This window comes from Diadema antillarum, unplaced genomic scaffold, assembly GCF_040938485.1.
Source record: "Diadema antillarum isolate AM-2024a unplaced genomic scaffold, OU_Dant_1.0 seq00000009_RagTag, whole genome shotgun sequence".
Classification (NCBI taxonomy): Eukaryota; Metazoa; Echinodermata; class Echinoidea; order Diadematoida; family Diadematidae; genus Diadema; species Diadema antillarum.
The window spans coordinates 257,802-285,003 of NW_027271131.1; the positions used below are offsets into that span (position 1 = coordinate 257,802).

A 27,202-nucleotide genomic window follows, 5' to 3' on the forward strand; every position below is an offset into this window, starting at 1 on the left:
GCAATCGAGAAACAACGGAAGATTTTCTTTTGACAAATTCTTGCCTGCAGCATTCAGTATTGGATGGCAAGAAAATTAGTCACTGAAAGAAATTTGCAAATGATAACATTTCTCTAAATGGTACATGTATATCATACCAAATGTTTGGAAAAATTGATGAAAATAAATTGCAAAACACATAATTTTCAAGTGGATTTTGAAATTGCTGAAAAGTCCCTACAAAATTGCTCTTGACCATATGCCAAACTTTCATGTCCTTCATACCATATCCACATATGTTCTGAAGATGTCATCATTCATAAAAGATAATATACACATATAATTAACATACTACAGAGCACTCCCGTTGTAACGAATTCCTGATACAAGTAGTATAAATTCAGATCCCAGAAATATAATTTATATACTGTATACGCCAAATATTTCGAGAGGTTTTTATTTTCGCAAATTTCGCGAGTCAGGTGCTATTCGCAAAATTAAAGACACAAGAAAATATTGACTCTGATCCCGATGTGAATGTGACGTATGCATGAACACTTCTCCGTTAAGTACAGGACCCAACGATCGCGAATTTAAGCACTAGCGAAATTGTTGGGAAGTCCCGATTCGCGAAAAATTAGACTTGCGAAATATATGGTGTATACAGTATCCTTATATACTTCACGAATAAAGGGATGGTACAGTATTGGTGGAGATGAAAATTGGGCTTTAACTTTTTTGCAAGATACCAAGAAAACACCTATGAAATAGTACAGAGCATACCATTTTAAGAGGAATTCAAAGTTTATTTGATGAAAATCGGGTTTGGAATAGCTAAAACATTCAAAAAACAGTAAAACAAAAAGATCGTAATAAAGTGTGGGTCCCACACTTTATAAGGATCACTCTGTTTTGGATATCTCAGCCATTTCAAAATCAATTTTCATCAAATAAACGTTGAAATCCTCATGGAATTACATGCTCTTTCATATTTTATAAGAGGTTTCTCACTATCTCACCAAAAAATGATGAAAACCTGAAGTTAAGTCTCAACCAGAACTATACGATCCCTTTAAGCTATGATGAAATTTCGACATAACGAAAGAAAACTGCCAGTCTGTGGGCTTTGTTATAACGGGGGTCACCTGTATTAGATACAGCGAGTGATGCTATAAAACCATACTGCTAGAGGCTCCGTCATACTTCTGCTGCTGACTGTGAGTTGCTCTTTGCACAGTTGTCGTCATTATCGTACTTGGCCAGATACTTGCTGAAGGCATCGTTGATGGCTTTCCTGAAACAAACAAACAAACATGACATGAATGACGAATATAGCTTTTAGTTTGTGATCATGACCTTTGACCTTGTGAAATGAAAATGACAAACAATCAGATGTAATTGGACCATTCAGAATTTATCAAAGTACTCTGGCATTACAAAAGATTGCAAAGCTACCTCATTGTTTGCAATAACATGCAAAATAGCACACAGACATTTGCTAATTTTAAGCTTTTGTTAAAGGAGTTGCAAACTGATAGTAAATTTCTGCAAGTTGGCACGTAGAATTTCGTACCAATGCATACATGGCAACGAGCAGAAGGATGTTGGCAAATGCAGTCAATGTGTGAAATGTGTGACAGAATTTTCAACATTATCAAAATTAGGGCACAACTAAATTATACAAGGCAATCGCCGAATTGTGTCTCGCCCATTCGCGTACGAGGAATTAATATTTTTTATAACTCCCACAAGTTAATTGACCTGCTTATGACCTTTGACCTTGTGGTGACCTTTAACACCCTAAGGGACATTCACCATCCAAGTTTGGTCACAAACGGACAAAGGGATCAAAAGTAATGAGCCATAATCGAAACGCGCCATAAAAACTTAACATTGGGCCCTAAAAATTTGTTGACCCCTATCTGTGACCTTTGACCTTGTGATGACTTTTAAATCCCATAGGGACATTTACCGTCCAAGTTTGGTCACAAACGGACATAGGGATCAAAAGCTATGAGCCACAATCAAAACGCGCCCTAAAAACATAACATTGGGCCCTTAAAGTTTGTTGACCCCTGTCTGTGACCTTTGACCTTGTGACGACCTTCATCTCCCCAAGGGACATCTTTCATCCAAGTTTGGTCACAAACGGACAAAGGGATCAAAATGAGCCATAAACGAAATGCGGCCTAAAAACTTAACATTGGGCCCTAAAAGTTTGTTGACCCCTGTCTGTAACCTTTGACCTTGTGGTTACCTTCAACTTCCCAAGAGATATCTACCATCACCCAAGTTTGATTGCCATTGTAGCAACATGTGCTGAGTTACGTGTGATAAGAGAGTCTTGCAAGTAAACTTTAACGTATGACCTCAAATGACCTTTGACCTTATCATGTGACCTCTTACGGCACTATAACATGAAGGTACCCCCAGTGCATCTATCACCCAAGTTTGATTGCCATTGTAGCAACATGTGTTGAGTTACATGTGATAAGAGAGTCTTGCAAGTAAACTTTAACGTTTGACCTCAAATGACCTTTGACCTTATCCTGTGACCTCCAACAGTACCATAACATGAAGGTACCCCCAGTGCATCTATCACCCAAGTTAGGTTGTAATCCAAGCAACTTATGTGAAGTTATTTGTCAAAAGAGAGTCTTGCAGGTAAACTTTAACATAGAAAAGAGAGTCTTGCACATACTCTTTAATATATGACCTCAAATGACCTTTGACATCATCACATGACCTCTGACAACACCATAACATGAAGATACCCCTAGTGCTTCTATCACCCAAGTGTGGCTGCCATTGCTGTAACAGATGCCATGTTATGCATCATAAGAGAGTCTTGCAGGTAAACTTTAACATTTGTGACGGACGACGGACGGACGACGGTGGGCGAGACAAAAATGGGCAAATTTTATGAAACTTTTGTGAACTACAAGGAACCCGCTATGCGCAATGAATGTACAAATTACCAGTAGCCTTTCTAATGCGTGCCATATGCCGAGAAGTGCGGAAGTACTGGAACCAATTGAAACGAGTCATGTGACCAAACAAGAAAAAAACAAAACAATTACCACGACTGCTAATGTGTCGTGGCATTCAATGCCAATGCATGACTAATGCGTAAACATGATGTGTCAATGCTTATCCTGAAGATAATGCATTTCGTACACTATTTGTAAATTCAACGTCACAAAAAATGGACCCTGTGCCACTAAATAGCATGTAATGGCACAACAAAATACATGGGCAGTGCAGGAGCCAAATTTGTCCAAGTGTCAAAAGTTTATACTCTTCTGACAACTCTTACCTGAACTCTGTCTGTTTGAAGAGGAAGGCTGAAATGTGCCCGCAGTCAACATAGCGAACCTTTGCAGGGAAAAAGAGGCAGTTTTGATAATAGGGCCAAGGCTTTATTCTGCCCGATTTCTGTCATTTGTTTGAGATGCATTCAGTACAATGACGCATCTTTTGATATGCCTACATCACACTGTACGGCCAGTAGCATCAACAACAGTGACAGAAGTTAAAAACCACAAACACACAAGACAAAATCAAAGTTAAAACAAAACCAAAAATATTGAATTGCAGTCAAACTATTGGATATAATTTCACATATACTAATGCCCTTAATGTCGCTTGCTCACATTACTCGAGTGCCTTACACTCAGATGGATTATTCTAAAACCTCTCTCTTCATCAGATGAGAAGCTGCACTCAATGTTCTTCACATCTGGGCTGAACATAAGATGAGTAGTGGTACAGAAATGAAAAGTGACATTGTTCTGGACAGCAGAGACAAGAAAAATTGAGGGGAAGTAATGTAAAGGATAAGAAAGGAGAAAGATATTGTGAGCATCTAGATGGAAGAAGCATTTTTTAAGAGAAAATGAATGCCCTAGAAGGTCGGTGTGGTGTAATCACATACACAATGATGGCCCAGCATGATGGAGAACATTAATACAGTCCGGCTTAATTTACCCGGCCATCACTTTACCGGATCTTTCTTTCTTATCCAGGTGTTGACTGGCTTAAGATTTTCTTCATGTTTTTCAGGCATTTCCAGTGCCAAATCTCAAATAATCATGGAGTTATATATTCCTGTGAATGATTTGTTGGTGAAACTTTTGAAAATTTGCAAAATTTGTGTACTTGAGACGATGGCATTTGATGCTACGCTAGTCAACTGGCAGTGGACTGCAGTGGTACCATGAAGTGGCAGTATGAAATTGATGAGTCAAGATCTCAATCTCATACCTGGTCACTATCAACCAAATAAACACACATATGAAAAGGAATAGCTTACTCACGTTTCATTTCATTTCTGTATCATCCGAATCATAGAACATGGCAATACCAAGCAAATAATCACAGCATTGGTAAATTGATGTTTGTATACCCCAAGCAGAATGTGCGAGAAAGTGTCATATCTGAGCATATCTCCCTTGTTCAGCTAAATCACTTATCCAGTTGCCTGCCAGTCCCGACATGGCCAGATAACTGAGGTTGGACTGTAGATGCTTCACTTAAAGAAGTGGCATGGAGTAGTACAAAGTGCAAGTAGTATAGAGTGGTAAGTGGTACGGAGTGGTAAGAGATAAGTGGTATGGAGAGGTACATGCAAAGTGGTAAGTGATATGGAGGAGTAAGTGGCAAGTATAGTATGGAGTAACAAGTGGCGGGTAGTATGAAGTGGAAAGTGGCAAGTGGTATGGAGTGGTGAGTGGCATGAAATGGTAAGTAGTATGGAGTGGTGAGTGGCATCAAATGGTAAGTGGTATGGAGTGGTGAGTGGCATGGAGTGGTAAGTGGTATGGAGTGGTAAGTGGTATGAAGTGGTTAAGTGGCACAAATGGTGTGGTAAGTGGTAAGTGACACAGATGGAGTAGTATTGAATGTGGTAAGTGGTATGGAGTAGTAAGTGATATGGCGTGGTAAGTGCTGAGAAGAGTAAGTGTAAGTGATATGGAGGGGTAAGTGGCAAGTAATAAGGAGTGGCAAGTGGTATGGAGTGGTAAGTGGTGGCAAGTGGTATGGAGTGGTAAGTGATGGTAAGTGATGGTAAGTGATGGTAAGTGATGGTAAGTGGTAACTGGTATGGAGTGGTGAGTGGTAAGAGGTATGGAGTGGTAAATGGTAGATATTCTCATCTTACCTCCACACCAGGCCAAAGGTCCTCCAAACTTGGGACACCCTTCCTGGGGATATAACCGTCCCTCAGGGCGGTCACCACGATGACTAGACTTGGGTCTACCGGAACAGAGAAATTGCCAACAAAGGTCGTCACGTCCATGACACCCCGCATGAATTCCAGGGCCTCCTTCTTGAGGTCCTTGTAGTCACCAATCCCTGGGAAAAACACAAGGAACAACAACAACAACAAAAAAAAAAAGGTCAACTTATATGTTTGTTATTCCTCAGACATCAAGGAACTGCTATATACCTAACATCAGCATTACTCGTCTTTTATCAGGAATGAAAATAAACCATCTAGAGGATTTCACAGAGTTAGGAATTGACTTATAATTGAAAGCACAAGCATGAATGAAAACTCATGATCAAGAGTTATAGGTCCAGACAGAACTCTAGCAAAATGACTTTCTTTGAGCATATTAATTTTCATTTTATATACAAGGTTTGCGTGTGAAGACTACAACAGCAAAGCAATAGAAGTACATGAGGAAATAAAGGCACATAAAAGTAGAGCCATAAGAAAGAATCACAATAGGGTGTCCAAATACCTTTTGAAGAATTTCTGGCTATATCTGTGTAATTCTTTGTGATCTTGATCTTTTGCTGTAAGTGCACAGACGACGTTCCATTGACAGCTTGGCTTTTGCTAACTGTGAAAGACTTGATAGTGGTCTCAGTAGCAGCTGATCTGACTTCAAGCACCTTCTCACCGCCCGACGTGCCTTTCCTCCTATCATGAGCTTGGCCGCTGTGGTCAGCTTTGACGGAATGGCTTGGCTCACCGTCATGCCTACGGATGTCTGCTGAGGAGACATTGGCTTCCCGATCCTCCACACTCTTGCTTTGGATACTCTCTTGCCAAACTGACTTTACGATTGTTGCCTGTAAGCTGTCTTTTGCCATGGTCTCCAATTCTATTGCACTCTTACTGGTCAATGACTCTGACGGCACTTCAGTGTCTAGGCTTTCAAAATTTTTCACTGTTGATGAGCTTTCAGACTCTTTGCATTCCATCACCTTCCTTCTTGAATCCCTTTGAGCGTCGCCATCAGCCATTTTGGCTCCTGATGTTGATCCTGAAAGACACTCTTGAACTCTTGCTGAAGACATTTCCTGTAGTATTTCTGATTTACTGGTGTCATTTGTGCCTTGGGCAGTGGACTTCCTTGCAAGTTTGACTTCTTTCAAGTCCTTAAGACTCTCTGGATAGTTCCACACAAACTCTTGTCCGATCCTAAAGGCATCAGTCTGTCGAGTGAGTAAAATGAAGACACAACATATTTACACTTTCGGCACAATGAATATGAATGATCTTGTAGGAATGCAGTGTAAAATCTACATCAAGAGACTGTACATAAAACAAGGCATGACGTGAGATTATACCTGTAAAGTAAACTACTGCTGACAAATGGCATACATAGATACAAACTGCCACTTTTCAGAACTAGATTGAAGAGATGGAGCAGAGAGCTCATTTTGGAAACTCGATCAATAATTTCTATAGAAAGCTTCCTCCTAAACATCACGAGCCTGCAAGGTAACCTGTCATAGATACATTTTTTTTTTTATTCAAGCCCATGAGCAAACTCTAGTATATAAGAGTATGAAAATATTTATATGATATTGGATGGCCTTGAGATTAATACAAGGAAATATTGGACGAGCTATGCACAAATATTGGACGAGTCGAAGACGAGTCCAATATTTTGCTTAGCGAGTCCAATATTTCCTTGTATTAACCGAAAATAGGACGTTCAATATTACCATTATTATCCTACAGAGGATTTTAGCAAAGAATGTTTTCACTTAGGCCTACTCTTTCTGTCTCCAAGTGCTGAATGGTCTCCTACTGTACTTGATCCTGACATTGGGTATGGTACCTGTACATGTACACTCTTCAGTGCAAGTTAATCCACTTCAGTCTCTGATAAAACAGAGATCTATGTCTCCAAGGTAGCCGTCATGTTACTGTTAGACCGAGATCTAGCTAATTTAGACCAGAATTAGATGTATTTGTATCCGAGATCTGAGAAACAATTCACGTCACATCTACCGTAGATCATGAAAGATCGCATTAGGCTACTACCACAACTAGTACTGTAGTCCTACTGTACACGTACTTACATAACTTACTTGTACGTACACGTACAGTAACTGCAATATGCATATCGTGCATGCGAATGCAAGCGGCGGCCGACTACATGTATATTTGTATATCGCGCGTGGGCTATCTAGCAGTAGCGCTGAGCAGAGCTGGTCAATCGTCGCCTTCCGCCTGCATCCACACACAAAAAAAAATGCAACTTGTTTTCATCAAACCTAAATTTTATTTCCTGTTATGAAAGTGATATTTTGAAAAATTGCATGAAAAACAATTTCAATTAATTGATATATGAAATTTGTTTGTATAAACACAGAATATTAGAAGGAACGATATTTTAGTTAATTCGTGATTGACCAATCACAGAAGTTTTTTCTTCATATTTCATGTCATCTCGTATATATCTCAACCAATCATGGTGCAGTTTATAAAAACTTTGGGGAATCCCCCTCTTGCCGTCCAATATTTTAAATATTGGTCGCCTCAGCAAAAAATATTGGTCGAGTTCAACAAACTTTCTAAGTGGGTCGGAGGGTATGTGGTGCGTTGATAAAAATAACACTTGTATTTGGGCTCTAAAAATCCTCTGTGTGGATAATAATGGATAATATCAGTGTTCTATTATGTGTGTATCCTACCTCGACAAACATGGCAAGCATCCTTGCAATGTTTTCATACATATAGTTGCAAACACAGAATGAAGAATATATACTGGTAGGCTATTCTTTGTGTTTGTTGGGGGCGTTTGTTTTCTATGACAAAATGATACCAATGCTCACAGTAGGCTAAAATGTCCACACCAAGCTTTCTTACCTTTGGGCATTTGCTCAGCTTCTTCATAATCTCCCCTTCGTACTCCGTGTGTCCAAGGTACTGGGTGACCAGCAGGGGCCAAGGGATGGACCCACTAAGCACCCCCTCGGTGAAGACGGGCGTGGCACTGGTCCAAGAGAGGCAGGGGATGAGCGGGATTGGTTTGTGCCAGTTGGTGGCTGTCAGCGTGGCCATCTGATGAGGGCGGGTACAGGAGAGAAAAAAACCAGTGAATTGTCTCATGGTCTTAAAGTTTCATATTGCACATCTTAAAATTCTACACAGGTTGCCATTCTGAGCAATAGCACAGAAAGTCAAGGTAAAAGATTGAGGACAACCTGAGCAAAGGTTAACAGCTATACCAGTCTTGAGCGAGTGATAACTGTTATTTGTTGGTTAGCTTATCTAACATGGGCACCAAGAGTTTTCTTGGTCTCATGATTGTACTGGTAATACTATGATTAACATTCCTCTGATTCTTTTATTCATTTAATTCATTTTCACATTTGAACAAATGTAAGTACACCTAAGCAATGTGAAACTTTCACTAAGTAAGATACTGTGGTAGGGCTAAGTTGATATTACTGTGGCTTGCAAGTTTCAGAGTTGCTACAAACATTGAACTATGGACATTTCGCTTTTATGCTCTGATATTCTCAAGCACAGCAGGAAGGTATCATGCATTTTAAATAAAGTATACTGAAGGATAGATTAATGGATACATTACTGTCTCATTACCTTTGCAAAACATTACTAAGATTAATCATCTACTTTTAATATGTATAGCACGATTGTCATTACTTTCACCACAGAAGTTACACTTCAGATGGTGCTCATTTATATAAATATAAATAAATAAATAAACATATTTAATAATAAAACACAAATACATATTGATATATAGTATGTATCTTTAATGAAAGGACAGATTAGCAAGGATATATTTCATTGCCCCAAATGGACCACTAGTACCATTATGGCTCATTATTCATAATACGGTGAACACCATTACCATTGTCATTACCAACACTATTAGCTCAAGGGGAATGAATAATCTCGTGACAAATATCTGACTACTGTATACGCCAAATATTTGGAAAGCTATTTATTTTTGCAAATTTCGCAAGTCAGGTGATATTCGTGAATTTGCACACATACATTTCTCCGTTCAGTACTGTACTCCACAATGGCGAGTTTAACCACTTGCGAAATTGTTGGTAAGTCCCGATTCACGAAAAATTAGATTTGCTAAAATATATGCCATATACAGTATGACACAGGCATTGTATACACAGAGTTTACTGATGGTAATGGCCGGGCTAAGACAATAAGTCACTCACATGTCCTCCCATGGAGATGCCGGTGAGGCCTAGGGGTCCAAAGCCCTGCCTCTCACACCAGTGTAGCAGGACCAGCCCTTCTAGGATGAGACCACCTCCCATCACAAACAGCTCGTTCACATGACGCAGACTGGAGCGCCTGGGAGAAACAATGGGTAGGAGAGATGAAAGAGGGTGCAAACTTTGAATCACATCCCTTACAAGTCTGGTAGTCTTGAGCTTGAAGCCACAATCTCTCTAAAACACCCCTCCATCTCCCCCCCCCCCCCAAAAAAAAAAGAAGCCCAACACATTCAAATCTTCATAAGTACAGAAACAAATACTGCTTTCATTTGTGACATTAAAATACTGTCAAGTTGGTGGTTGGGAGGGACGGGGAAGGAGGGGGGCGTGCTTATGGATCCATAATTCTTATTGTTATCATAAGTCACATCTGATGAAAAACAGCTCACTCGTGAAACCCTAATTTGAAGGGTGTAGAAAACACTGGACACATTTACAGGCGTGACTGGATCTGATATGACAAAGGCAAGTGACATACCCCTTTACACTGCATCACATTCTACCCAGAGACATATCATACAGCAGTGGTGAATTGTGCCTAGAATGGGCCATTATTCCATTATTTTGTGCAGTCAAGTCTTTCCACAAGGACATGACATGTGACCTCAAAACCTGAATTTCAGTTGCAAATCTCTTACTACTAATAAGCAGCATGCTAATTGAAACTTATGTCATTATCCATTGCAGGTCACAAACTTCAGTTTTCCCACTTCATTTTGTTGTTGTTTTGTTGTCTTTTCCTTTATTGGGTGGGAGATGAAGTCAGTATTTACATTTACTACAATAATGACTTACAGTTGCTCTTTTGGCTTCCTACATCCATAGTAGGGATTTTCCAAGATTAATGATCCGATGCCATACTCCTTGATGAGGGGTCTGGCAAGAAAGGTACGACGCCTCCAGAAAAACTGTGTGGGAAATAGAGCAAATGGGCTGTAAGATTTTCAACACAAAAGTCACACTCAGCACTTGTAGAAGATAACTCTGTTGATTATTTACATACAGTCTGAGCAATGTCTTAAGCCTGAATAGGGCAGAGACAGAATCCGCCCCCTTCGACATTTGCGCAATAATTCTGCAACGCGAGAAGGTCTCATCGTGAGGCTTTATTTTCCAAGTCTCGCACAACTTTTGAAACCAAATTCGCAACATCTGGGCATACCGTTACGAAGCCACACCCATTTTTGTAATTGCATGTCATCCCAAAACGAGCACTATTTTGTGATTTTGTGTACATTTTCCAGTAATAAACAGTGCACTCCAGCATGAAACTCATATAGATCTTGCAATTTTTACTACTAATCACTTTGACTGATTGACTTTATGCTACTTATGGTAGAAAAGTTGTCAGCGACAATTTTCAATGAAAACAACAAAGAAAAAACAAAAGTCAAAAAATGTAGAAATACATAGCAAATTCTGAAAAAAAGTATATAAGAACTGAAATGACTACTGAAGTTTTTATGATGTACAATTGTTGAATATATGTTAAAACATATATACAACCAAAAAAGTAGACTCACAATTCCATTTATCATGTTTAACAGGCTTAAATATGATCTTGGGCCTAATTTGCACATTCAATTAGAATTAGAAATTGATAATTTCGAGAAATCTGAAGACACACTCTTGTAGATTACAATGTGAGTGTTGCATAAAACTATGTGCCCATTTCCATCATGATTGCGCCACTAATGGCCGAGATTGGAGGGGGGGGGGGGGGGGGGGAATCTGCCCCTTCCAAATCTAGCAAAGCCAAAAAAGTCTGGCTTGATTAGGGTTAACAACTCTTGATCATTTAGTCCTTTAGTTTGCTCATGGCCCTATTTTATGCTTAAGTAGGTCTTTTTTTTCTTTTTCTTTTTTAGCCATAATAACTACCAAACATATAATTGATTGGTTCTTGACCAGCTACTACCATGATAACTGCACTTGGTAAGTCTATGATATCAGCAAATTGTTCTATGTATTACGTTATGATAGAATTACCACAGAAATCAAAGAAACATGATCAACCATACTGATATGTTGCACGCTAAGAATGTGTCCTCTCTCATATGATGACATTCAGTTCTAATCACATCAAACGGCAAAAATATGCATGCAAATTTCACAGTGCATCAGAATCTTCAGTTATCATGAAGAAGATGTAATTCTGTAAACCATATGAAGATGTGATAGAAAAAAAATCCAGAAACCAGACAAAAACAAGGAAAAGTAGAAATTACGCGTTGCGTAAAATATGTCCCCGCCGGAAGTAGCATTTAGTAGCAAAATGTACAATATAGGTAAAAAGATCAAGGTCAAAGGTGAAAGAAGTCAAGGGTCAAAATTCTATGTAGAAGTTTTGAAGCCCTCACCTAGTGCCATCACATAAAGCAAACGAAATCGAAATCGGGTTAGAAATGGCGAAGGAGTAGCATTTTGTAGCCAATGTACAATATAGGTAAAAAAAAATCAAGGTCAAAGGTCAAAGAAGTCAAAGGTCAAAATTCTGTGTAGAAGTTTTGAAGCCCTCACCTAGTGCCATCACATAAAGCAAACGGAATCGAAATCGGGTTAGAAATGGCGAAGGAGTAGCATTTGGTAGCAAAATGTACAATACAGGTCAAAAATCAAGGTCAAAGGTCAAAGAAGTCAAAGGTCAAAATTCTGTGTAGAAATTTTGAAGCCCTCACTTAGTGCCATCACTTAAAGCAAACGGAATTTAAATCGGGTAACAAATGGCGAAGGAGTAGCATTTTGTAGCAAAATGTAAAATATAGGTAAAAAATCAAGGTCAAAGGTCAAAGAAGTCAAAGGTCAAAATTCTGTGTAGAAGTTTTGAAGCCCTCACCTAGTGCCATCACATAAAGCAAACGGAATCGAAATCGGGTTAGAAATGGCGAAGGAGTAGCATTTTGTAGGCAATGTACAATATAGGTCAAAAATCAAGGTCAAAGGTCAAAGAAGTCAAAGGTCAAAATTCTGTGTACAAGTTTTGAAGCCCTCACCTAGTGCCATCATATAAAGCAAACGGAATCAAAATCGGGTTAGAAATGGCGAAGGAGTAGCATTTTGAAGCAAAATGTACAATATAGGTCAAAGGTCAAGGTCAAAGGTCACAACTGAAATTCTGTATAGAAGTTTCAAAGCTCCCATGTAGTGCTATCATAACAAGCAAACAGAATCAAAATCGGGTTAGAAATGGCGAAGGAGTAGCATTTTGAACATTTTGATCACACACGGACGCACAGACAGACGGACAGACGGACACACCGACACACAGACACACACACGTACGGAGCCCGTTTCATAGTCCCCTGCTCGAACTCGTTCGGCGGGGACAATAAGAGACAGCTAAACTGTACTACTGTTGGAGATATCATACGGCAATAACCTTAAAGGGACTGTACAATACTGGTTGAGGTGAGGATTCAGGTTATAAAATTTTTTGGTGAGATAATGAGAAACCTCTTATGAAATATGAAAGAGCATGTAATTTGAAGAAGGATTCAACGTTTGTTTGATGAAAATTGGCCCTGGAATGGCTGAGATATACAGTACAAAAAAGCGATCCTAATAAAATTGGCAGGCCACAACTTTCATTTTATCTCTTTGTTTTACCTTGTTTTTAGATATATCAGTCATTTCAAAACCGATTTTCATCAAATAAACTTTTGATTCCCCTTAGAATTTTTATATGCTCTTTAACATTTCACAGAGTGGTTCTAAATATCTCGCAAAACGTTACAAGCTGAATCCTCACCTCAACCAGTACTGTACAGTCCCTTTAATCTCAAGGTTCACTGCCCTTTTCTGAAAGGTTACTTGAGTGACAACACGTTGTTACTCACATGATCTCCTGTGCCAGCCATGTGAATACAGACCGGTTTTCGATGGGTTGGCCAACGAGTAGGCACCACAAGCTGAAACCTATGATAGTGGGTGTAGAAATACAATACAAACACACCGAATGTCAGCTGAAAAAGTGTCTACAACAACCTCATTCTTCTGGTATCTTAATCACAAAATTCTCAACTTGGACTCTTCATTATGCCAGCCATGTGAATACAGACAGGTTTTCGATGGGTTGGCCAACGAGTAGGCACCACAAGCTGAAACCTATGATAGTCGGTGTAGAAATACAATACAAACACACCGAATGTCAGCTGAAAAAGTGTCTACAGCAACCTCATTCTTCTGGTATCTTAATCACAAAATTCTCAACTTGGACTCTTCAATATTTGATCAAGTTATGAGCCAAAGAGAATTAAAATATTCACACATGAAAACTTGATATATGTGTACATTTAAAAAGGAATCAAATGGAAGGTGAGGTGTACTATTTGCATTAGGTTTTTACACAGCAATGGAATGAGTTTAGTGTGGATGACTGAAGTTGCCTTACAGTTTTATCATGTCCCCATCTCATACACTTGACAACAGGGCTCGACCTTAGCGGGAGCCCGGGGACCATTGGCTCCCCAGAATCGCTACGGGCTCCCTAAAAATGTATGAAAAAAGCCCGGCTGGCTCCTTAAGTTTTTTTGCCGTATAGTCTAAGCCTCACGTTTCAACACAGTACACACTCACATTATCATTTAATTGACGAAATGTTGATAAAATATCCTCACATAATCAGGTAAAACCAGCGTAAAAACATCAAATACTGGCTCTCTCACATTCGTCATCACTGATAAGTCGTATGACCGTGACGTCTTTCCATGCCTGGCCGGCCGGCCGCCCGGCCATTCGCCGCTGGCCCGTTCGTATACTAGTACTCAGTAATCTCCGTACGCTCCACGACTGCGTACAGTAGTACACTGCATCGGGTGTATGTACAGTAGTAGCCAGGCCTTTGCAAGTATGCGCTGGTATATGGGGGTGACATTCAAGATTGCATGCATCACTCAGGGATCGGGGAGGGGTGCCCCTCAATGGATCGTGGTGCGCACAAGTTTCAGTCCGGACACGCTAGCCCAGTCATAATATACCCGCGCCGAGCCGCGCGTCCTCATTTCATATCTTATGCAGACTACCGCTCGATCTTGCGAGATTAATCAAAGAACACGCGTTCTACTAGTGCTATGCTCAGTGTTGTACTGCGCGCGCTGCATGCACACGTGGATCGTCGATATGGCCACGAGAGCAAGACTAAGCACGTGCGAAGAGTGTGCTTTTTGATCTTTGGCCATGCCCAAACGAAGGTGCGCGATAAAGATGGACACAAAATGGCTACGAAAGAAATAATTACAAAAATATTACTGGATATACCCAAACACTATGAAGATGGATCAATTTTTATAATTGTCAAAAGAAAACAGTCCGTTCCAATTTAACCAAGTTTTGTAGTTATATAATGACACATGTTTAGATTACTTAATACTAGTATTTCTTATCCTTTTTGCAAATACTACATATAAGCCTTTTTTACAGGCTGTGGCTTCTTTACAATTGATACATAACTTTTTTTGTCTTTTCACTCTCTCCTCCTTCTTTCTTCCATCTCTCTACTTCTTGTTTTCGTTCTCGTCTCCATATTTCCTTCATTCTTGTTCACTTAGCGTATGAATACAATTTTGTATGTCTTTGCGGGTTTTTTTTTTGTTTCTATTTTTTTTTTCCTGAACCAAAAGTCACTCGTATATCTTTTGTTAATTCACCAGTGTTGTGTCCTTCTCACTCTCCCTCTTCACCTCCATATTCCTTCTCTCTCTCTCTCAATATTTCCTTTTTTTTGTTTTTTTTTCACCATATATCGTGTATATATTGTATATTTCTGTACATTTTTTTCTTTTCACCAATCGCATTTCATTATTTTCTTTGTTATAATCGTTTTGTACACTTTTCAGAGTTATTTTCAATTATTATTTATTGATATGATAATGTGCTATGATATGTTTTTCATTGGGCTCCGAATGGCGATACCCAGAGTTTGGGTTGTTGAGTAAATAAATAAACTTTCAAACTTTAAACTTTGAAACTACAATGTACATGAGATACAAAATACAATGTAGAGCTAAGTACAAAGTTAGTACACCTAGGAACATCATTCATTTCCAAAGGTAAGTGGTATCTTTATTATCTTAAAAAGATTTAAAAACTATAGTCGTAGCTTTTTTTCGATTAAGGGGATTATTTTGAAGATCGAGATTTGAAAGTAATGATTATTTCGTGGAGGTAAAAATTTGGCAACACCATGATCTCACAATCAAAAGGACGCTTTCAGATAAACAACATCTTCAAAGACAGCGCGTCTGAGGCAAACACGCACATCATCATCACCTGAGACGCACTGTCTTTGAAGTGACTAGTACTAGTAAGTTGAAAGTTGAAAGTAACTGAGTGGTCTCATGTGATGTGCGTAAATACGCATGAGGACCGCGCGTTGTCCATTTACATACAGGATTAGCGCGCACTTTCCTGTCTTATCTGTTAATAAGCGTCTTTGCCTGGCCATGTCATACTACAAACTACACTAGATAGACATCGATGGGCTAGCGATCCAGACTGATCCAATCAGTTACACAACATGTGGCGTTACATGAATGTTTCCAACCCTGAACTCGAAGCTAAAAAAAGAAGAACAGAAAAAGACAGACAGTATGAACAAACAGCTAGGGTAAGAAATTACAGAAAGGAGTGGGAGAGGGACCACACGTGGTTGAGGTACAATGAGGAGGAAAAGGTTATGTTCTGCACTGTATGCAGAGAAACGCAAACGAAAGGCGCAGTAGGAGGAAGAGGCCAGAATTTGTTTTATGTAGGTTGCAAAAACCTTAAACTAGAAGCGGTCAAAAAACATGAAACAAGTGAAAATCACCGTGTGGCCTTAAGAATCAAGGCCGCCAACGATGCGCCTCCCGGAACATCGCAAGCTGAAAAGGCGATCCGGAAAATGAATGAGACTGTGGTCAATCGACTGACGCATCTTTTCAGAAATGCACATGCCATATCAAAACAGTGCCGTCCATTCACCGATTTTGTGTGGTTGTGCAAGCTGGATGAGGCCAAGGGCATTGACATCGGGACCGCATACCGAACGGACAAATATGCGCAAGTCTTCACCCACTACATTGCAAAAGTAAGTTATAGATTTTACATGATAAGATGAAATATTTTCTAGTGCTGAAATAGATGTCGATTATGGTAAATAATAAAAGCTAATTGAAGAGGGTAAATTACAGAATACTGGTAGCGAATCACGGATAGCGCAAATCGCTCTGAAAATTAAAGAGCATAATTACGCTTGCCGATAGCAACCATAATAAAGTATCAATCCGCTCTGCGATACGGTCCGTGATATTCGGTTGTCGACGATTGCTGATTTGTTTACGTGTCACCGTTTTCTTTGCTCTGTGTGTGCGCGGTGAGAGTGTGACTGTGGTAGATTACGTCCCAGGTCAACGACATTAATGTAGTTACTTTTAGATTTTTATGATCCTGTAGTACTAGTCTAGACTAGAAGTAAACAATCACTCCATCCCGCAGCTCCCCCATGGGGCCGCCTCCTTTACCCGGAGGTAGTACCCCAAGGGAAACTCGATATAACGAGATGGCCGAGCCGTTTTCCTCGTTCTAGCCGATATCCCGTTATAATCAGTTGGTAAAAAAGAAAGCAATTAAATACCATACATAACGATATTAATTTGCACATGTGGGACTACCCATCATCTTTCAATCAATACTCATAACTTGGTAAATGTGTGTGAGGGAATTGCTCATCTTTATGGGTAAGAGGATGTTTTTTGCCAATGAAATCCAATATCAAGAATGTGTTTCTTATTAATTGTAGATGTTTGGGTGAATTTCGTAAATCTATATAGCTTGCGATTGTGTCAAGATCGTCTGTGGATTGGTGTGTACGTGGCTGGTATGGGTGTGTGTTGTGTGTGGAAAGCTTGAATATGATCTGCATAATGCTGTGTGTGCATGCGACACATTCTGTATACATGTACATTAATTACCGGTATGACTGCGTGTGTGTGAAGATGGGGAATTCCCTACGTAGAAAGCCAATCACAGCATCAGATTGCCTACGGCCGTCCCACCTCATTTTCTGCATGATGTATCAGTGCGCGCGCACACACACACCTTGCATGTATACACTTACAACATGCGGTGCTAGCTGTAGAGTGCACTGAAGAAAATATGTGTGTACAAGATAGTTTTTGGCGCATCGAGCTTTAAAATCTCGGGCTTTACAATCTCGGAACATGATAGCACCGGCAAAGCAAAGCTTTACCCGAAGACATTTTGCTTTACACACACACACACCAACACACACACACTCGCAACCACAAACACGCAACGCATGGAAACCAGCAGGAGATCACAGAAACCCTCCCGATAGCGTGTATATTCATGCATTGTCTCTTAAAACACCTGCTCAACTTTCAATTTGTCTTGTGGCCTCCAGTATGAAAAACAGATATTCTGAAATTTAACCTCCAGATGATCAGTCAAGCTACTAACACTATAGAATGATTGTAACTATTGGACAGACAAATCACAATATGTCTTGCAATGTTAATAAAATTATTATATTTTATTCTCTTTCAAGGCGGAAAGACTCAAGATGCAAAAACGCGTTGAGGAATCCAGCTTTTTCTCCGTCATCAGTGATGGAACAACTGATGCATCCGTCACTGAAGATGAGATAGTCTACCTCCGCCACGCAAAAGATGGCAAAATACACCTCGAGTTCGTTGCTGTGACGGGGGTAATCACAGCAGACTCCAAGTCCATCACCGATGCCATCATACGTGCTCTCTCCGACCATCTTGGCATCACACCTGAGGGTATGTCTCGAAAGATGGTGGGCTTTGGCTCTGACGGAGCTAATGTCATGCTTGGCAAGAATAATGGTGTGTCAACAAGACTCAGAGAACTGAATCCAGAGCTACAAGCTGTGCATTGCACCGCTCATCGCTTGGAACTTGCCTTTAAAGATGCGATGAAAAAGGCACCCCTGTGTAACAATGTAAACACGCTACTTCAAAGTTTGTACCTCTACTACAAGTACAGCTCCAAGAATCGGAGTGCTCTCAAGGAGGCTGCTGAAGCAGTGGGCGCTCCCATAGCTATCCCTACCAGAGTTGGAGGAACCAGGTGGCTTCCACACATGGAGCGTGCTCTCAAGACTCTTGTGAAAGGCTATCGTGCGCTGGTAACTCATCTCCATCAGGTAGGTCTGAATTCTAGTAGATTCTATTAACTCAAGGGGTGATCTAAACTGCCAAACAAATCATCTACATGTTAGTAACTAAGTGATATTCTTATTGAAAAGTAAACATATTGCTTCTCTGATTGAATACAAGTAAATAGTAATACTAATAGTGCATAAGATTTATATAGTGTATACAGTCTACTCTTCACTTGTATTCAATCAGAGTATTTTTTTTTATTTCAATTAAATCAATTCATGAGCTATGGAGAGAGAAAAAATGATATCTTTGCTATTTCAGTTCACCCCTTTGAGTTATGGAATCTACTAGAATTCTCTGTCATGTGCGCCAACATTCTAATTTAGGAAATGACTCCCTGCAAAATGACAATTGGTCTATTTAACAAACATTAATTCATTGATTACTTTTTTCCTGTATCTAACTTTTATACCCCATTATTTCAAAGGCAGGTAATCTCATTTGCAGCCCTTCAGCAGTACAACAAAACATCTTGACTAATGCCCTTAGGCTGTTGAATGACATGTCTGTGAAATCTGAAGCTCAGTTAGTAATTACTTAGAATTTGAAAAATGCACCAAACACTGCATTATGCCAGTTAGTTTCCATCTGAAACTAACTGAACCGAGTCAGTTCAGTAGTATTTACTTCAGATTCAGTAATATTGGTCTATGAATCTGCACGAGTATGCATAAAATTTGTAATGAATGTGTAGTATGGTACAATTTGTAAATTGTAAATAAATTTCACATATCAGCAGTGTTAGGGTCTGAAAGTACACTAGGAATTTTCGTCTCTATGATACTGTAATTGAATAAAAAATCTAACGGTCACTAAAATTCCATCAAAAGTGAAATTCTAGGTCCTATACTTTTCCTAAAGGTTAATGGTATTTTCTTTTATACACCAGTGTATTTACACAATGTTACTTTTAAGGCATGCAAAAGAAAATGCCCCGTCTGTAATATAAACTAATGATCAGATTGTTCTTTTACTTAGATTGAAGTGCAACCAGGTTACACCAATGACGCTAGAGCCAAGGCCAAGGGGTATCTCCGGCTGCTGGAACGCAGAGATGTCTTGATGTACTCCCTTTTCCTTCTGGATGTAGTGACTGTGCTCTCCAAAGTGTCCCTCACTGGACAAAAGCAGGTGTCGACACTGGCAGATGTATCAGCTGCGATAGAAGCTTCTCAAGTCACTCTCAGGAAGTACAAGAACAGGTAAGTACTAAGAAACAACTGAATTGGACAATATTCATATTTTACTTTAAAATGTGATAAATTTGAACAAAGAAATTACACCACAAACTGAAGCCAAATTAATTGTTGAGGAAGTGACTGGTCACTACAAAAATCAAATCACAAAAAAGAAAATATATATATATATATATTTCAATGTAAAATCCAATTTCACTAATATACCAATTCAGACATGATTATTAAACATACCAAACATGATATTAAAGTAAATTAAATCTTTCCCAATGTTCCTGCCATTAATGCTTAGGATGTCATCACCAGGCATGCTAGAGTTCCACAGGTGCTTTGGAGATGAAGACCTTACCAGAGACGTCAACATCGAAGTAGGAATCAGGGATTTGTTGGATGGCCTAGAGACAAGTCTTACTGGCAGATTTAACGACATGAATGAGGGTGTTCTGGATGCATGGAGGATCGCCAGCTTCGACTTCTGGCCAGAGGAAAATGAAGATGGTAAGATAATGGTGTATAATCAAAGCAAAATATTTTGAATCACTCACTAATTTCCACAGAATGCACTGGAATAGCGAGCTGGATTACACACAATGTTTTTTTTTTCTTTTTTTGGTAGGGAGGGGGGAGGGAGGGGGTCATTGTTCATGATCCAGCTCACTACACCAGTAACAGAATGTATGAACAATTAAAAATTGTGGACTGCTGGTTTATGCTGTTAAAAAGATTGACAAAGTTTTATGTTTTGCCACTTTGATTTATAGATTGTTTGTATTTGTGTGTTTGTGTGTGTGTGGGGGGCAGGGGCAGGCAATGATGATTATGAGTTAATGTGGGATGACAAGTTCTTCAAAATTTTACAAGCAGTGCACAAAGACTAAATACATTCCTGTGTTTAATTTCGTTTCAGCGTTCGGAGACGAAGCTGTACGTACCCTTGGAGAGCACTTCAAGAGTTCTCTGGAAGGGGCAGGGGTCAATAGAGGCAAACTTGCAGTGGAGTGGGATCTTCTGAAAGCAAGAATGTACACCAAGTAAGCTTAGCACTGAACATCTTTTTCATGATTAATTTATTATGTTGAAATCATATTTGGTGAAGCATATATTACATGTAATAGCTGAATGATTTTAAAATGAATACTACAGTGTAGTTGATTTAAAACACTTTACCTTAAACTTAGCTAATGGATAACTAGCTTAGTTCTTACGCATGATTTTTGGGGAAGATATTTCATTATGGTCCAGGTAGGTGAAATGCAATGCAGAAAATGCTAAGTAGAATGCAGTTTTTCCTTTTAATTGTCACTTTGTAGACACAGCAAGAAGGGCCAGGATTGGAGCAGCATTATCCCTGCACTTCGTGATCAACTGCCCAACATATGTTGCCTTTTGGATCTTATGCTGTCAGTTCCTGCAAGTTCCGCGGATGCCGAGCGAGGATTCAGCCGCCTCAATCTCGTCAAATCCAATCTACGCTCCGTTATGGGTGACGACAGGGTCACAGACCAGCTCCTGATCATGCTACACGCTGCGGACATAAGTGAATATGACCCAGAACAAGCCATCAGTCTGTGGCATTCTGGGGGTTCACGGACAAGGCGCCCCGACAGTCATCATCATAGTCCCTCTCATTCTGAGGATGATCAGTCATCTGACGAACAGGACTAAAAAGTTCGGGACACTTATCGACATATTGGTCTCCTGTTGGTCGAGCTACGATTGGGACACACATTATTAGACTCATTCACTGCAGCGATTTGTTAGCAGAGGATTCATAAGACTACCTGAAAGTTGTGGAATATCGCCTTGCACCGTGTATTGCCCAGTGAATCTTGTGGGAATTTTTGTTGTAAAGAAACCTTGTCTGTAATTGTGTGATTTATAAGAAGGGAAAGATACCCGAATTGATAAGGGTGTTTTGAATTAAGACTTTGTAATTTCGTGCAATCCTTTTGGTTGTCAGGTTGTGAAGGCGGAGTAACACTATTCGATATCTATCCATTTCAGTATTTTGTTGGAAACAAGTCATGCCTCTCTTACACTGATACATTGTTCGCATATTCTGCTCAAACCCACAAACCCGCCCAAACTGATCGATGAATCGCCAGATGCCAGAGTACGATGAAAGCACTCCTGCCACATGTAGCTTGTTTTTTATGTGATGATTGAATATCTAGCGGTGATTCCTACTGGATTTGAGAGTACAGTTAATCAAAGCAAAGTTTTTGGCGCCATTTTCTCTACACACAATAAGGGTGTTTTTAATTTTAAGACTTTGTAATTGCGTGCAATCCATTTGGTTGTGAAGGCGGAGTAACACTATTCGATATCTTGTATCTATTTCAGTATTTTGTTGGAAACAAGTCATGCCTCTCTTAAACTGATACATTGTTCGCATATTCTGCTCAAACCCACAAACCCGCCCAAACTGATTGATGAATCGCCAGATGCCAGAGTACAACAAAAGCACTCCTGCCACATGTAGCTTGTTTTTTATGTGGTGATTTAATATCTAGCAGTGATCCCTACTGGATTTGAGAGTACAGTTAATCAAAACAAAGTTTGGGTGCCATTTTCTCTACACACAATAAGGGTGTTTTTAATTTTAAGACTTTGTAATTGCGTGCAATCCTTTTGGTTGTAAAGGCGTAGTAACAGTATTCGATATCTTGTATCTATTTCAGTATTTTGTTGGAAATAAGTCATGCCTTTCTTACACTGTTACATTGTTTGCATATTCTGCTCAAACCCACAAACCTGCCCAAACTGAACGATGAATCGCCAGATGCCAGAGTACGATAAAAGCACTCCTGCCACATGTAGCTTGTTTTTTATGTGGTGATTGAATATCTAGCGGTGATTCCTACTGGATTTGAGAGTACAGTTTATATCAAAGCAAAGTTTGCCATTTTCTCTACATTGTTGCGCACTACATTTCTAGGACCACACAAATTTATGAAAGTTACATAGATTTGAAACACAGAATATTTTCCCAAAGCAGGACTATATTGGAACTTGCTGTATCAGAATAATGTGGCACACAGGGGATGTCCGATTAAAACCATCCTATGGCACATACAGAGTTGACATACTTAGTTAATCACTGTGTGTTTATCTAACAGACTGTAGTGTAACAGACTTTAATACGTGAGTAATTATCTCAAAAAATTGAAAATGAATAGTTAAATCAATCATTCATTGTCATGACATGAAACAAGTGTTTGTTGTCTTGAATGAATAAAATACGACCAAATCGATATTTGTTTGTTAACTGATGTATTGTTATCAGTCAGGCTCCTAAATTGCATCGTACAGGACCGGTTCTATCTCTGATTCTTGCAGGTGAAGTCTTGCTTGATGTAGTCTTGCTGAAGTTGATGTTTCCTCTTAAAATCACCATGATGGGCCCCACATCACACACCCTTAAACACACAAAGAATTAAACACACACTCAGTCACAAACAGTTACACACATCACACACACATGCGAGCACACACACACACACACACACACACTGTCACTGTGCTAAAACCCGTTAGAGACTAAGAACAAGGTATCTCAGGCTTGTGTCTGTGGAGAAATGCATGTTATATAACTGCTGATTGTGACTTAGGGAAACGTGGCTCCCTAAAACTCAATTTGGCTCCCTAAAAAGGTCTCTGAGGAGCCCGGCTGGCTTCTTAGAAAAAAAGTTAAGGTCAAGCCCTGGACAAGCATGTTTACAAATGACATGAAAGGTATGCATTGGTACACTTATTCATTAATAAATATTTCATTATCATATTCATTCTGACCAGGATTATATCCAAGTGCCAAGAGAATATAATTCATCTAAATTATAACACGATTTTGGATAATGGGGAATGTGAACATGGTTTATTACTTTGAACAATAGAGAAGTTCCAGTAGAACCCTTATTCATACACATTGGGGTTGTATCTTTTTATATGATCCATACATCATTATTCACTATAAATTTTCCAATAGGAAGAGTGCAAAAAAAAAAAAAAATCATTTGAAACCTTCGGTGTTGATAGATAATTGTTTCTTTTACAAAGTGGAATTTCCCAAAGCCTCCTTTTTGTCTATTCAATATACATATACTTATCTAATTTTTACATTGGCAACATATTTTTATTTTCCAAAAAGTTAACTTGATAACTTCAGCTAGTTCCGCCTACGATGGTAATCCTTCTCCATTAAAAGATATGCAGCAAAATCCATGGGTGCTAATTTAATGACCACAAAATGATTATTTCTGCAGCAAAATTGCCTTTAAGCCTAGATGGGGTAACGAGGATGTTACAGCACAGAAGCCCCACATCAGACTTCTTTGTTTACTTGTCCCACTATGTTTTATGAGACTGTTTTGACAAAGTACAAAAGGGCATCTTTGCTTGGATTGTGATGTTAAAGATGCCATGATATCAAACATGATTCCAGTTATAGAGCGCCATTTACGATGCTTGCAATTTGCACGACACAACCACAGGACAAGAGTAGGAATTCAAATCTCATATATCTATGTACGTGACAAACTTCATAAGTACTGTAATATTGAATGGGTAAGTCACAGGCAACAACGCGATAAAATTTTGCCTCAAATCTTTCATTCTACAATGGCCTACAGAAGACATCACCACATTACATTTCTGAATGAAAGGTTTTTAACATGATTTGATTCTAGATAAAAACGGAGTACAATCGAACAAAGAAGTATGACTTGTAAGAGAGTAAAAGTGGCTATGATATTCATTCCACCCCTGTAAAAAAAAAAAAGAACCATCTAAAAATTAAGAAAATTAAAGCATTCACCTTGCTGTTTTGACTTCACTTGGCATCACATTTGGAAGATATTTGTCGAATGGGGACCTAAAATGGCCCTCCAAAATCCGCACCTCGCCCTTTTCAACATCCTAGATAGGTAAAGATAGGTAAAGAGAGAGAGAATGGCAACATTCATGCAGTTAACAGCTTACAGAACACACATTCACAGAAATTACTAAAAATACATACAATAGTCTTAGTTTTGACATTTCTACTCATGAATTATGAAGACCAAGTACCATGTGTGCAGATAACATCATGACTACTGCTTGGAAAGAAAAGTTGTAACAGTACAAATCACCATACCCTTTCTCATACCTACATTCAAGATGGAAGTACATGTACAAAGCAACTACTAAACTTTTTGCACATTTAATAACATTTTGTTGGCAGCCATTATGAATATCATAATTTTATAGGAATAATGTGCTTGATTGATACTTAACAACTGAGCCAGTTTCACTCAATTGCACTAAAGCAATATTGCTACACCCCTTGTTCACATTGATTTGAATGAATACAAGAACATAGCCCATTTACAGAAGAGCCAAAAAGTTCCATAAATCAATTCAAAATATTTGCTATTTATAAGAACTTTACTGACTTTTGAATTTTCATATGATGTTATGTATCGAAAACAAAATTTTTTCTGCAAACAAATTCGGTGTGGTGATAGAGTCTCACAGTTTCTCATGCACAAAACTTCTCTAAATTCCCTTTTGTGATAAAATCAAGCACAAGAAATTATCTCCTTGGCACCACATGCTAATTGCAAGCATACAGCTATAATTGCTAATATTCACAAAATGGATGATTGGTTATACATATCTTCATTTTATGTGCAAACCGATGGAGTGTCATGAGGCAGTGACAGAAGCAGCATCTAATTTGCAAGAGTGACTGAGATTAATTATCCCTCTAGATTAATCATCCCTCTTTTGCAAACACACACAACATAAAATTCCCACTTACCATTTTTTTTGGTCTAATTTTGGAACAAACTTTGACAGAACTTACTCTATGTTGGACTGTACTCTTCTCATGATTATTATTATTATCATTATTATTATTATTATCATTATTATTATTACTAATTATTCGGCTTTCAATCACAAATATCAACATTACATTTAATTGTCAAAAATCTATTTTAACATGAACAGGGGTTGCCCATAATTTCATTCAGACTTACACTGTCTACATTGACAGGATAGTTCTCATCCACTAGTTGCTGGCAGGTAGAACGGTCTGCTAACACTCGTAGAAAGTCAAATTGCCTAATATGAAGGGAAATAAAGACAGAAATCAACTTCAGTATTACCAGAGCATACTTCAACTCAAGACTAACAATAACATTGGACAATAATGGTTCTCACAGGCTGAATAAATGTACGAAATGACTTTGGAATAAGCTTGAATCTGGCATTCTTGGCTATGCAAACGATTCTGCAGGTCATGACATAGAACTCATGCGAGAAAAATTTGCTTCGAATTTGATAGAAAGAGTGCCATGAAGTAATGGTAACAGAACAGAAACTAAATTCATACAAAGTACCAGGTCTTGGAGAAAATATGATAACAATCTTCACTGATTTGTAGCATCATTGTTTATGTCACCCTATTGTGTTGAATATTGGGCGCTAGCTATCAATACGCGCTATCACATTCGTTCTGTAGACCTGTAAAATTTCTTGGTGAACTGCAGTGAAATTTTGTTTTTATATTGTGTCTTCCTCAATGGTGCAGTAATGGTTAGTGCATAGTGGGTCATTAGCCAGAGGCTTGGGTTTCTTCCTTCAATTTTCCCACAAACAAGATTCAAATCTTATGTAGTAAATTGTTAGTACCGGCGTCATGTTGTTTTTTCCACCTGAGTGATGTGATAGATTTATACAAGTTTGAAACCCGGCCCAATCTAAACATCGGTTTATTAAAAAATAATAATAATAATTTTCTTGTCAAGATAATGAGTTGCACACAAATGGAATGAGGTGTGCTATGGTTTGGTTTGTTGCTGATATAGGTCAAGGTGAAGGGGCTAGTTATATTGATGAACTCACCGCTTGATAGTTGCCGGACTGCCCCATCCACGGGTGAAGAATTTTGACAGCAGCAGTCTCCGGTAAATGACATCGAAAGTACTCGCTTTTTGATACATTTCTCCAGATACTTATCGGCAAAATGATCACAGATTCAGTGGGCCAATGTTTAGAATTACAGATGCATTGTGCTGCGTACTGAACGTCGCGTTGATAAGTACAAGTCTTGAAGTAGATCTCTAGCTCAATCTATTAATCAGTGCAATGGTCAAGACATCCACCCATCCAGGCACGTCAGTTTCCATACACAAAAACATATGCATCGGTCTATTGCATTGACTTGCGCGTCTCAACCATTTACTTCTACGTATACATCAGTATCTTCCCGACTAAGGAAAGAGACTAACAGTTACCCGGATTAAAGTATTCGTCAAAACTGTCAGAAGAAGTAGTCAATAA

The 27,202-nt window shown here is 39.0% G+C and overlaps 2 protein-coding genes across 2 annotated transcripts; one reads left to right on the forward strand and one right to left on the reverse strand.

The window, feature by feature from the left end:
- Positions 1-222: 222 nt before the first annotated feature.
- On the reverse strand, positions 223-27,194 carry LOC139724993 (protein ABHD18-like). Its single transcript, XM_071636086.1, has 11 exons — positions 26,765-27,194; positions 25,897-25,981; positions 24,693-24,793; positions 13,332-13,410; positions 10,291-10,403; positions 9,433-9,571; positions 8,093-8,287; positions 5,727-6,426; positions 5,141-5,334; positions 3,296-3,354; positions 223-1,273 (listed from the first exon to the last, which is right to left on the reverse strand). The coding sequence occupies exons 1-11, from the start codon at positions 26,860-26,862 to the stop codon at positions 1,177-1,179; spliced, it is 1,860 nt and encodes a 619-aa protein (XP_071492187.1). The 5' UTR covers positions 26,863-27,194; the 3' UTR covers positions 223-1,176.
- On the forward strand, positions 16,010-21,544 carry LOC139725038 (zinc finger protein 862-like). Its single transcript, XM_071636128.1, has 6 exons — positions 16,010-16,561; positions 18,041-18,664; positions 19,662-19,885; positions 20,172-20,377; positions 20,787-20,901; positions 21,190-21,544. The coding sequence occupies exons 1-6, from the start codon at positions 16,010-16,012 to the stop codon at positions 21,542-21,544; spliced, it is 2,076 nt and encodes a 691-aa protein (XP_071492229.1).
- Positions 27,195-27,202: the final 8 nt, after the last annotated feature.